We start from the raw sequence: 12,232 nt of genomic DNA, 5'->3' as shown, positions 1-12,232 counted from the left end.
TAGGCAAACGGTCTATGTCTTACGGACCTTCCATTTACCCATTTTTAATAGCTCCACGTGGTGCTCCATCAAAACCGAAATTTTACTTTGAAACACACTGAAGGTCAGCAGGAGCAATTCTGAAACAACGGGAAAGAAATACGACGCTTACTGACATCTTTCGGATTAGCGTAGTTGTCCACAAAATTGTGGCGTTATTAACTCCACACAAGAGGCGTTCCACCCCAGAGAGACCCCCAATAAACCGGTCAGCTTCAATGTGAATTCTCGGACGGCCAACCAATTTGCCAACACAAAGAAGAAACTAGCGAACAAATAAAGCAACATTATTACCATGCCGTACCATTTCTGACAACTCGACAAAAAGATGCAGCAATAAAGTTCGATCGTACGATGCCAACTGTAATGCCGCGGCCCGCGGAAACATGGGTGATAACTCCCGAAAAGTAACGCAATTGGTGGTCTTGCCGAGACTCTGGACTCTATACAATGTCCATTGTTTCATCGGGTGGGGGGCGGTCTGTGTGTTAAAGAAGTCATAAACAGTGTTGAAAATCAGAGGCCCACGTTTTTAGCACCACCGACCATGACCATCCGGTGGTGTCGGTAAGCAGAGTAGTGAAAGCGCAATTCGCAAACTGGATGTAGTGAAACACACTATCCAGACGGGAGTTAAACTGCGAACGAAAATCGCCCACATGCGCCAGGCCTGCCCGTTTTCAATACGCCGAGGGTCAGCATCTTCAATTGTAACATGGGTCCGTGTGCGCTTTCCGGGTGTCTTTACCTTGTACCGGAGAAGCAATAATGGCGGGATCGCTCCAGCGATTGTGCCCGATTGTTGGTGATCTGCGAACGTGAAGGCTAATGGGGCGCGCGAAAGGTGTGATCTCTTTATTTGACTAATTTATGTGTCTGTCAGCGAACCTTACTTGGTGCAGAGTGCGGTGTAATGGCCGCTTGGTAATAGGTTCACCAAACAAGAGACACACAATTATTGTGGACACCATTCGGCTAGACACTTGTGCGATCTTGTTCGGATGGGCGCATCACAGACTGCTTAGGTCATTCTGGAGCGATGAAAGATGAGCGCATCGTCACGACCGTTTGCGTGTTTCTTTTTGTAGGTCACAGAGAAAACGAATAGCAGCTCCACTGGGCTGAGGAGGTTTTGTTTAGTCCAATTGAATTTAATTGTTCCGACGGTCACAACAACGGCCATGTCCCTTCTGGAGCCATCACCGAGGGTCAGCTTTGTGTGACTTGTGGCTGCGGATTGGATTACAACAACCCAAGGCAGATAGGCGACATTGAGACAAAACCTCAAAAAAGAAAGGCTGAAAAGGCCTCGCCGTCACTTGGTGAACACGTACCCTCAGCTCAGTACAACCGCTCGGTTTCGTTCGTGTTGCTCGATGACAACCTCTCAATGTGGTCAATTCATCATCGTTTTACAACAAGAAAATGTGTGTGTGTGTGTTTTTGAAGTCTTGTTCGTTATGTCACCATACCGCCACAGTGGGCCTTAATTTATTGTTTCGCAAACAAGAACTTCACCGCAAAGACTTCTGTCTGAGACAATGGCAGGACGGAGTAGTACTTGACTTACTACTCCACAGTGATGACGCACCCCCCGATGGGGTAGTTGAAGATCTCGCACGAGATTATCGTTGAGCTAGCTTTCCCTGGCATCTACTACCAAACGCACCACAAAAATGTATATGAAACAATTCAATCAATTTAATCCCTCTTGAGCCGAACGCTGGCTGCCGCCACATTTTTCATGTACGTGACCTCTAACATAAATAAACCCCCAGAGCTAGCTGGTTCACTCTGGTTTGCATAGCCACAAAAACGCTCAAAGTGGAAGGAAAACCAGATGGCTTTCTTTTTCGATTAGACCAAATCAATCGTAGCGCAATTAGCCCGCCTCCTACTCGCCCGCCCGTTCTGCCCGAGACGAGGCGGGACTGTTTTGAATAATCATCGCCAACGTAATATGGCGATGGTCCAAGGAGCACACTCTTTGGGTTGCTTGAAATCGATCGACTTGTTACCAGCTGACGCAAATCTAGCGGCAGAGTCCTACGACAGCCCGTTCACCTACCTGCACGGAAGATTTCACCGCAACCATCGCAACGGGACGCAAACTGGGCATCGTAACAGTTGCCACAGTAGATCTTGTCCGCCTTCGAGCCAAACTGTTTGTCCACCAGCGAGATGCGGCATTTGTTGCACAGGAAGCACGCCTCGTGCCAGTGCTTATCCTTGTACGAGAGATCCTGCGGATGATAACCAACAACAAACAGAAACGTACAAGGTTTAGGGAAGAAAATTGCGCTCAAAGGTCAGGTCTGGGAGATAGATAGATAGCGTGTTGCTGTACCTTCGAGTCGATGCCGATGGTCTTGTTGCATTCCTCACACACGTTGGCGAACACGTTCTCGTAGCACTTGATGCAGTACGGGTGCTCGTCCCGCAGCACGTACCGTTGGCCGGTTAGGCTTTCGTCGCACTGCCAGCAGCAGAAATGACCCGAGTGCCAGTCCTTCGACATAGCTTTGGTGTACTCGCCACTGAAAATAAGCTGTAAAAGGGAGAAGAGAGTAGATAGTTTTAATATAAAACCGGTAAAATAATCGTAGCTGTTCAGAAATAGAAGTATTAAGTGGGTCAAAATGCAAATAATTCAATTAATACGATAACTTCAAGGAGAATAATTGAAGATAAACTGATTGTTTGAATAATTTAATTTGTTGTGTGTTTTTTCTACTCTTTTAGTCGATCTTTCAGTTGTCTATTGAAGTGCTTGTTCACTGTTTGTTCAATGTTTATAATTCATCGTATAGATAAATTTACCATTATGGTTATAAAAGCTTAAATTCTTTGCTTATGTCTGTTCATAATTATTTTTAAGTGTGTTTTTTTTTATTATAAGGTAAATTGAACCTAATACTCATAACATTTTCAGATCCTTTTAAACCGTTATTTTTATGTTTCATGATTATTATTTATTGTCTAAAAAAATTATCCATCATTGTATGCAACACCTTTCAAAATTTTCAAACTACTACTTTTGATATTTCTTCAGACATAATCATACCACAATAGAAATACAGCCAGCACGATTAGAATTAAAAAAAACACAATAAAAAAATGGAAGAAGCATCAACTACATATTTTATCTACAAAATCATACTCGACCTAACAAACGCTGACTTTTTGAATTACAAAATTGTAATTCAAAGAAGAAAGTAAGAAATTATCAAAAGTGAAAAAGTTTTAAATTTGATGGATAGTCTTATGTGATTGTATAATATTTGGCCTTATCTACTTTAAACTTGAAAAAAGTAGATTTAGAAAAAATGCTTGATTGATCGAATAATACGATCATCATCCCAAAATCTTCAATGTTTTATTTATTCTAATAGAACAGCCTGACCTTGCATTGCTAAAAACTTTAACAAATACTTAACAAAACAAAAAACGATGTCGGTTTGTTCAATACAGGCAACAGAATCTCAATTTTATGATTAAAAAAAATGGTCTTGTTTTATTGACCGTCACTGTATGCTAAGTCATCTCAAAAAAAAAAAAAAAAAAGAAAGCGTACCGACATAGTGGAATATAAGTAAATAAAATACCTTAAGTTACGTTTAGAACACTGAATAGACCATCATGCATGTAGCAACTGAAAAGTCTATTTACACATCATTTTTATACCTTTACAAGTGCTAATTAATTATTTGTAAGGTATTCTATTGTCTCATAGCCTTAATAGGACATTATTCAGTGTTTATCAGTGTTCGTCATATCATGGTTGAATCTCGAACCGCATGACACCTGGTTGGCACGGTCTTAAACAAACACTGTAACATTTATAGAACACATTTATAGACAGTTTAAGATTATTTCAATAACACAGTTGACTTTTATAATTTTTTTCAATGTTTGGTAATATTTCGTTTGTTCTAATATCTTAATAGTCCAAAAGACTGAAGACAACTTCTGATGGTGTGTTTTCAAATCCTTATTACTAGTTGTAAATTTTTCAATTTTGTTTGAAATAAAATAAACACATCACCTAGAACAATTTACCATTTTTTATAGATTTTTTTCTGCTTAAATCCTAATTAATTCTTTGGTAATTCTTTGCTAATGTCTGATCGCTATATCGACTTCAATACCTTTAACAGCTTAAGATTGTCATGTAAACAATTTATCATGCCTTACGTAACGCATATTAGGTCAGTGTCACAAAAAACGAACAGCAAAACGTCTTAAGCCAACTCATGTAATACCTTTCAATTAGTGCAGGGATAACGAAAGCGCGAGAATGGCGTACACATATCGGCGTTGGTTACGGTCGCTGGAATCATCATCATTAATCACATTCGCCCACGTTCAAACATTCCAAATCCTTCCAACCCCCCGAAAAAAGAGCTCCCACTCCCACCCCCTACCCTCTCCCATCCACACCTGAATCTCCCCCCCCCCCAGGAAGCATAACATTTTCACCACACCAGTTGGCAGAGTCCGTGGCAGATTTGTTTTGAATCAGACTCGGAGCACTCAGAGCATCTCGCCGCCGCTTCCACACCCCCACACGCTCGAGATGCAGTTCTGATCGTCTTACGTTATTTTGTGGGGGAAAGAAAAGGAGGATCATACTAAAAATAGTCGGCCCATAATACACACACACACACACAGACCATAGTGGAGTGGTAAATTCGGTCGGTTGGTGCGCAACCGAAATTCGGTCATGTGTGCGGGCCGAGTGCAAAAACGGTCAATATCGGTCCCGAGCGCGATATGATCATTTTCCATTCGAGTTTTCCGCCGTTCCGTCGGTTGTATCTCAGGAGGGCGCATCTACAGCAAAAACTTTGAAGAAAGCCACCAGGAAGACCGATTTTGAAGGCAGAAAAAGAGACGATCAAAGATTGCATACGGTCGAGCGAACACTCATACTCCTCATTTTGGTGGAGATCTCAACAGAGAGTTTTCAAGTCACAAATGCATCATTCTTGAAGCAAAAAAAAAAGCGAGAGAGACAGATTCGTTGCAAAACTGGATGGAATTCACACTTTGATGATATTTATTTTTGGCCAGCGCCACCCCACCGATCACACTTGTCCCCTTGTTGCCCGTCGTCTGTCGTCTGCCTAGGAATAGGCCACGGATGCAAAATTCTTCACACTTCGCCCGAATGTCATCGGGCGGGCGAAGCGGGGTTTTCAAATTCTGTTTCCATTAGAAGGAACCAAAACGAAGCATGAAAAAATACGTAAACACATCGATCCGGTGTGAAATGTGGAGCGTTTCGTTGGCAGCGAACGAGCTCGGGCAAGCGTGGTTTCGGCGCGTTCTTTTTAACTGTGCCAAAAGCAGAAAATAAAAATGCTGATGCTGCTGATGATGGGAAACATAAGTGAAAAACATTTGGCCCGGCATAATATGGTTCGGGGGAATAAAATGTTGTGCCATACCAACTTTTGGGATAGGGGGCCATCCCTATCGATTGGGCCCAAAAATAGAACAAATTTTAATTCTTGGTAGAGAATTTGGAGAGTACTCAGATATACTTATAAAGGAGTTGAGATTTTCTAGTTATAGTAACAATATCCTCCCTTTAAAACAGGAAGAAAAAGGAAGCAGGCCTTTTAGAGGTCACCGGTCACATTTCGCCCTCAATTTATTCGTTCGTATCCAGCAACCTTGGTAGTAATATAAGGCGTTGAAGAGAGAAAAAAAACGTAATATTTTATCATTTCATGTGCATCTTCTGCGACTTGCACCGAGGCCACCACCAGTCGAGTGAAAACCCATGTCCCGTGATCGTGGAATCTCGCGCACACCCGATGAGGTCAAAAAGATATCGGATCTGGTATCTGCGGCAAGCGCATCAGACCGGCGCAAAGAAACACGCCGATCGTGCTCCGCAACTCATAACTCATGTCCGGCCATGTTTACGAGCCTGACCTGACGCGCCTAATTTAGTCATTAGCGTCTGGAGGTACAAAGTAACGCTCCTCTCCGGACGTGCAAAGTAATAAACACGGGTGCGAGAATCATCAACGGGCCATTATTTGAAGCTCGATCGATTACATTGGACACACAAGAGCGCACACACTTCCACACACACAAACACTCTTCGGGTAATCCGATTAACCCTCGCTTTATAAGGGTTTGCTCGCCGTTGTTCACACCCTGGAGCGAAGCTGGGCCGAGTTTTGCATGGCAGGACACGGAACGACCCACACAAAGCCCAGTTAAACTCCCCAAGACACCAAGGACGACCAATGATGATTTCCACCGACCACCGATATAGACCCGCCGCTTTCGTTACCCCTGCTTGTCCTCCAGCGCGTTCTGGTTCTGGTTGACGAACTCGGACTGCTCCATCTCGGTGATGGTCACCTCGCCGGTCTGATCGGACGACTCGCGGCGTTTGGTGGTGGTGGTCTTTTTCACTTTGCGCGTCTTCTTCACCTCGACCGTCTGCGTACGCATTACATCGACGTCGGCCATTGTGAAGCTTGCTTGGGGTTTCGCTTTCTGGCTCAGGAAAAACTGGAAAACTGGTGCGAGGGCCACGCGGTTCACGAACAAATCTTCACTTCTATCTTCAGACTTAATTCAAATCAAATATCGATTTGAAAGTTTGTTGCTTTTGGCAACTAATTTGGCAGTAAGCAGCACTTGTTCGTCTCCGGCGCGAGGAAAGAACTATTTCGTTACTATGTTTAAGCTAAGCTGGTCGCGAACTGTGTGAACCGTGCGTGTTCTGCTCACGCCAGACTGCCTTTTTCGTTGGGGTGCACAAACGGGTTCCCCTCATTCTCACCCGTCCCACCACATCCACCGACTCGGTTAAACGGAAAATACGGTCTCCCCCCCCCCCCCCCCCCCCCCCTGGGCCTCCTGTTCTCCACAAACGCAACGGGCTCGGCCGTTAAAGGCAGAGAGTGTATATCGAGCTGGCTCAGACCAGAGTGAGTACGCCGTACAGTTTTCCGTTTTAAAATTTTGCGCACGTTTTGGGGCGTTGGTGATCCTTTTCCACCCGGTTCAATGGTCCGATCAGAACATTTTCATCGGGCGTTGTAGTGAGTACCGCACGGTGAAAATCTCCATCCGTTAAACGAAACTCAAAACGAGTGAGATTACGGCGACGTCATGTGGCGGGTTAGCGGAGTCTGCGAACTAGAGTTTGCGCAGACGCATTCTCGGTTGTTGTGATCGTGCGGACGTGGCATGGAGTGAAGAAGCAGAAGCAGCAGTGTCTTCAGTATCTATAGCAGTTTGCCCGGAGTGTTCCAGCAGTGTTTGTACGTGAGGGCAAGAATGGGAGCGACTATGCCGAAGAGTAGCACCGCGTTTGTGTAGGATTAAGGTGGTGATGGTGATGAATTTATTTTGCCCATTAGCGTCAGATCTTGAATATTTCGAAAAAGTCATATCCCAAGTAAAATCTTGTTGAAGAAATATATTTTAAATTACGGGTATGTTTATCTAATAGGGATTTTCAATTGACAATGCTTGGAAACATGGAAGTTAAATTCAAGAAGTGTAAACAAAAAGTTGAACTATGCCTTTAGGAACTATGAGTTCAGAAGAACTATGAGTAATAACGATCAAGAACAGATCTATATAAGGCGTCCGAGGACTTGACTGAAGACCGATGACTTGACCGAGGACCAATGACTTGGCAGAGAACCGAGGAATGGACTGAGGGCTGAGGACTCCTCCGAGGATTATACCGAGGACCGAGGACTTTACCGAGGACCGAGAACGTGATGACTTGACGGAGGACCAAGGACTTCACCGAGAACCGAAGACTTCACCGAGGACCAAGGACTTCACCGAGGGCTGAGGACTCCACCGAGGACCTCACTGAGAACCAAAGACTTCACCGAGGACGAAGGACTTCACCGAGGTCTTCACCGAGGACCGAGAACATGACCAAGAGCCGAGGATTTGACAGATGATCGCACATTTATGATGGGCAAGTATTTGTCTAAGTGCAGCTTTTGACTTATCAGCTGATAGTATTAACTGTATAGTTAATAATCTACCACCATCGCCTTAAGAGTTAATATTTTTGCTTTATCAACTGGAAACCCATACAAAAACTGCGCACTAAACTAACCCAACCCAAGTAAACAAGAAACACACAAAACAACATGAGTCAGAACAACAAATCAACAACGCAACATTATGCTCTCTCGTGTCCATCCCCCTCCCCCCCACCACCCCCCTCTCAGTGCACGCGTGGAAAAGCGCAGGAAAAACAGACAGAGATCACGCGAGCAAACGCACGCAGCGAACGGGAGCCAAAACAAAAACCCGGGACGTGCAAATGTGTGTTACGTCCGTTGCGTTATTTTTAGTCGGCGCTCGCTTTGACGGATCGGAACGCTGGCACGCGCCGCTAAACGGATTTACGCCCGTTACTATTAAAAAATTGATGCTGATGATGCTGCTGCTGCTGCGCATCGCACGGAAACGTTGTAACGGAGCACGAGAGTTACAGCAGACCGGCTCACGGGCTCTCCCATTTTCTCGACGTTTCATGAATGAAAATGCACCGCCTGTCCTGCTTCACGCTGGCCTCTGATCTCTTTCTAGCGCCCGTGTCGGAAAAGGGGAGCAAGCTTTCCCCCGACTCAAGAGACGGCGGCGGAAGACGGGTTTTCGTCAGCCGGTGGCAATAATTTCGTGACTGCACACGACCCGAACAAAACTCTTTCACCGTGCCGGGGGGCTAGGTTTTTCCTCGAGATGTTGAGTTTCCCCCCCCCCACCCTCCATTGGTGATCCTCGTGTGGCGTTTTAGCGTACACGGGGCAGACGGGTTGAGTTTTCGTGGCGCTGGGGACAATGAGGTGTTTTTTTTTGTTGTTGTTGGTTGGGCGGAGAAGGATGGACGTCCGTCGAGCAACAAGAGGTCAAAGAAACAATTGGCCCTCGTGCTGCTGTCGGAAGGAGGGATGGGGGTGAGATGAAGAGGCAGGCAGGAAAACGCAACAACAAAACTGTGAAGTGATTTTTCCTTCAACGCATCCCGCACGTCTGGTCATGTGTGTTCCATTTTCCGTTTTTAACCGCCCTCATCATTTCGAACCCGTTTTACAGATAGGAATGGGGAGTGTTACAGAGGGTGGGTGAAGGGTGTGGGTAAGGGCACTTGATATTTTAAATGTTGCCGGTCGGGGTATGTTGCTTTGTAAATAAAAAGTAACCGGCATAATTAGACGAGCGCTAGCATCGCCGCCCGACCGTTGGCAGCTGACATAGGAAGGAGGAGAAAAGTAAGGAAAAATCAAACACACGCTCAAGGAGTTTAATGACCGCTTATCATGTGGTGTAAGGAAAATGCTTGACAGCATCCGTCATAAGGCGGCTTCTGTTTCTGTCGTATTGGTCCTTTGATGTGGTTACGCATTTGCGAATGGAGTGTCAAAACTAATATTTTAATTCATTTGTATCACTTAAATTCAGCTATTTTACTTGACCAACCTGGGGACAAACAAAAGAATCTAGTGTTATTCACCAGTTTCATGCAGATATTATATAGCAAACCCCTCACTTAAGCAATCGCGAATTGATCTCAAATCACCAGATCTGAACAGAGCAATCATATTCAAATAATTGTACCAAATTAAAGGTTGCAATTGTGATATCATCTGAAACGGTCAGCTTAAATGAAAGCTTGAAATGAACTGCTTTGCATTTTCTAATTTGTGCAGCTGTTACCAACCATAAACACCCTTTCCAGAAATAACCAAAAACATTATGTATCAAACATTTATCGCAAGATAGTTGAAAAACACCACCGAGCAAACTGTTTAAAGTAACAGACAAAATATCCCAACAATCCTCACTCCAAACAGAGGGTCCGTCCCTTCAAGTGAAAAAGACACACTCGAATCCTCCCATCATCTGCCATCCTTGCCCGAAACATGGAAACTATCAGCCCAACCCTTGTGCGTGTCTGGTGCCCTTGGAGCGTTGTGCTGCTGTTGGATTGGCGCTCGTCGGACAGTGTTGACGACGACGACGACGACAAACCATGCTAGAACTAGAGTACTTCCCGCTGCATTCGCGGGCTGCAAACACTTCGCCCCAGTGGACCCTTCCGGGCGCACAACTTGGCGAAAATACAAAAGCAACCTGCTTGTAATGTGTCGACATGTTTTACCATTTTTCAATAATTACGAGATACGCGGCCCCAAACTGGGCGGGTGAAAACATTGCCTAGATAGCGAGAAGTCGTGCAGTTGGTGTGTGTGTGTGTGTGGGATGGAGAACGAGGAAGGCAAAAAGCGGGAACGACAAGGCGACCCTGTGTAATGAAACACCCTCGTGGGCTGATGGGTGCCGGCTGCCGTGATTTGGCATCATTTTTCAAGTGCAATCTCACGCCGTCATCGTCCGGAGAGCGCTGTCGATGGTTGTCATCTGTACAGAATCTTTTTTTGGTTAGATTTCTAGGAAGAGCTAACTGGTGGATCATGTTCGAAAACGGCAGGTATTTATATACGGAATGGTTACGGATTGACAGTTGGATTTCAAAGTTCAAGATGTGCAGATGTTTGCAGATTTGGTACGCGGTCTTCTTTGAGTAACCTATCTATTGGAGTAGACGATCAACAAGTTGAAGATCCTGCTCAATAATTATTTGGTTTATTTTCTATTTTTTAGGTACTGTTAAAAATGTTCAAAAATTGATCCAAAGAAACATTCCGGAAATTGGGATTGAACCATTTAAGACTTAGTTTCAACAGTTCCAACTATTTCTTCTTTATAGTACGACATTAGGAAGTGTTGCCTGTCATATTCCAGTAGGAAGGCCAGGTCGTTAGGACGTCTTCCAATTATTACATCGTTGATTTGTTTTAAGACAGCCTCTGAGCTAACATTGAAGCCAAGGGTATTAAGCCTTATGCAATGTCTGTAAGTTACCAAGAAACATTATCGAAAACAGAGATTCCTTCTCGGTCCGCTCTAGAGATGGCTATTGGCTGATACATAGGTTCGTTAATCAGATATAAAAGTTCAAACCATAGTCTGTTCCGCTTCTACAGTTTAAACTTCATCCCTTTTATAAAGGGAATGAGTTAAGTTAATGGCCCCGAATGTGTAGAAAGAAAATGTAGAAGCCACTATGATAACGAGCTCTACGTGCGCCGTACGCCAGTGGTCTGGTCATGTTAGGAGAATGGCATCGGACAACCCAGCCAGTTAAGAAATTTTAGGCCGTCAACATGGACAAAAGTGTCATGGTAGGCCCAAATGAAGATCGAGTCATGATGTTGATGCTTCTGCCAGACGACTGTGCTAGACTGTGACAGATCCGGTGGCTTAGGCAATACCGGCGCTGGTCTTCCCACGACCGGATATCGAATCCCATCCGGACTGCCTCCCTGTATGCAAGCCTAACTATCCACTTACGGGTAAAATAGAATCAAGGGAAGTCAGTCCAGGCAGACGAATACCTCTCGAGGTTTTAGAGCCTACAAAGATGGAGGAAGCTAGTAATAACAATAATTTCTAAATATTTGTTACCTTTAGTTACTCTCGTGGATTTTTAAACCCTGCTTGAGAATTAGATCTCAGTGCAGATTTATAATTTTAGTTTTTACTTGCTTAAGGATTGAAATTCTTCTAAATCATCAAAGAGTTACAAAAAATTAACGATCATGATTCTAACCAACAAATTCTTCAATAAGATCTCACTCTCTCAATCTCTCTCAATCATTCAATCATTTAGGAATAAAATCTTCCTAAAAGAAAGCACCACAACTTCACTTTCTATTTATGCACAATCTAATGACATCACTAAAGAACACTTATTTCAAAAACAGTTCGTTTACGTTGCCAGTTTATGGTTACTTGAAAAGCCAATTAAATTAAAAAAAAAACCAATGCCTCATTTTATGATGCCCGCATGGAAGTGAGTGTAGTTTAATTCGTTGTAGATCAAGCCAGACCCCCCGCGACACGATTAGAATACAACACACCAAACTCCTTTTATTTTCGCCTTTACGTCATCGAGCATGTTTACCGCCAGAGTGCTGGCTGGTTATCTGCGTCATTAATTTAACAATGAATTTCAAGACGGAAAAATACGTCTTCTGCGTGCGAGAAAAACAACAAGCAACCGGCAGGTTCGTCACCGTTATATCGGTATGCTTATTTTCCCGATTGCGATATCAATCCCTCACAA

At 44.1% G+C, this 12,232-nt stretch overlaps 1 protein-coding gene across 12 annotated transcripts in view; it reads right to left on the bottom strand.

Annotated features, from left to right (window-relative positions):
- Positions 1-12,232, bottom strand: part of LOC118509435 (four and a half LIM domains protein 2) — a 107,397-nt gene that overhangs the window by 16,177 nt on the left and 78,988 nt on the right. For 10 of the 12 annotated variants that reach the window (XM_036050036.1, XM_036050028.1, XM_036050035.1 and 7 more), the window contains 2 exons: positions 2,387-2,587; positions 2,108-2,282 (listed from right to left, as the gene is read on the bottom strand). In XM_036050036.1, coding sequence (XP_035905929.1) covers positions 2,108-2,282; positions 2,387-2,587 — 376 coding nt within the window. Of the gene's footprint in view, positions 1-2,107; positions 2,283-2,386; positions 2,588-4,301; positions 6,799-12,232 lie in introns of those variants that run through there. The other 2 variants (XM_036050039.1, XM_036050041.1) reach the window with 2 other exon arrangements.

This window comes from Anopheles stephensi, chromosome 3, assembly GCF_013141755.1.
Source record: "Anopheles stephensi strain Indian chromosome 3, UCI_ANSTEP_V1.0, whole genome shotgun sequence".
In the NCBI taxonomy this organism is placed as follows: Eukaryota; Metazoa; Arthropoda; class Insecta; order Diptera; family Culicidae; genus Anopheles; species Anopheles stephensi.
This window is presented reverse-complemented; position numbering and strand designations above follow the sequence as displayed.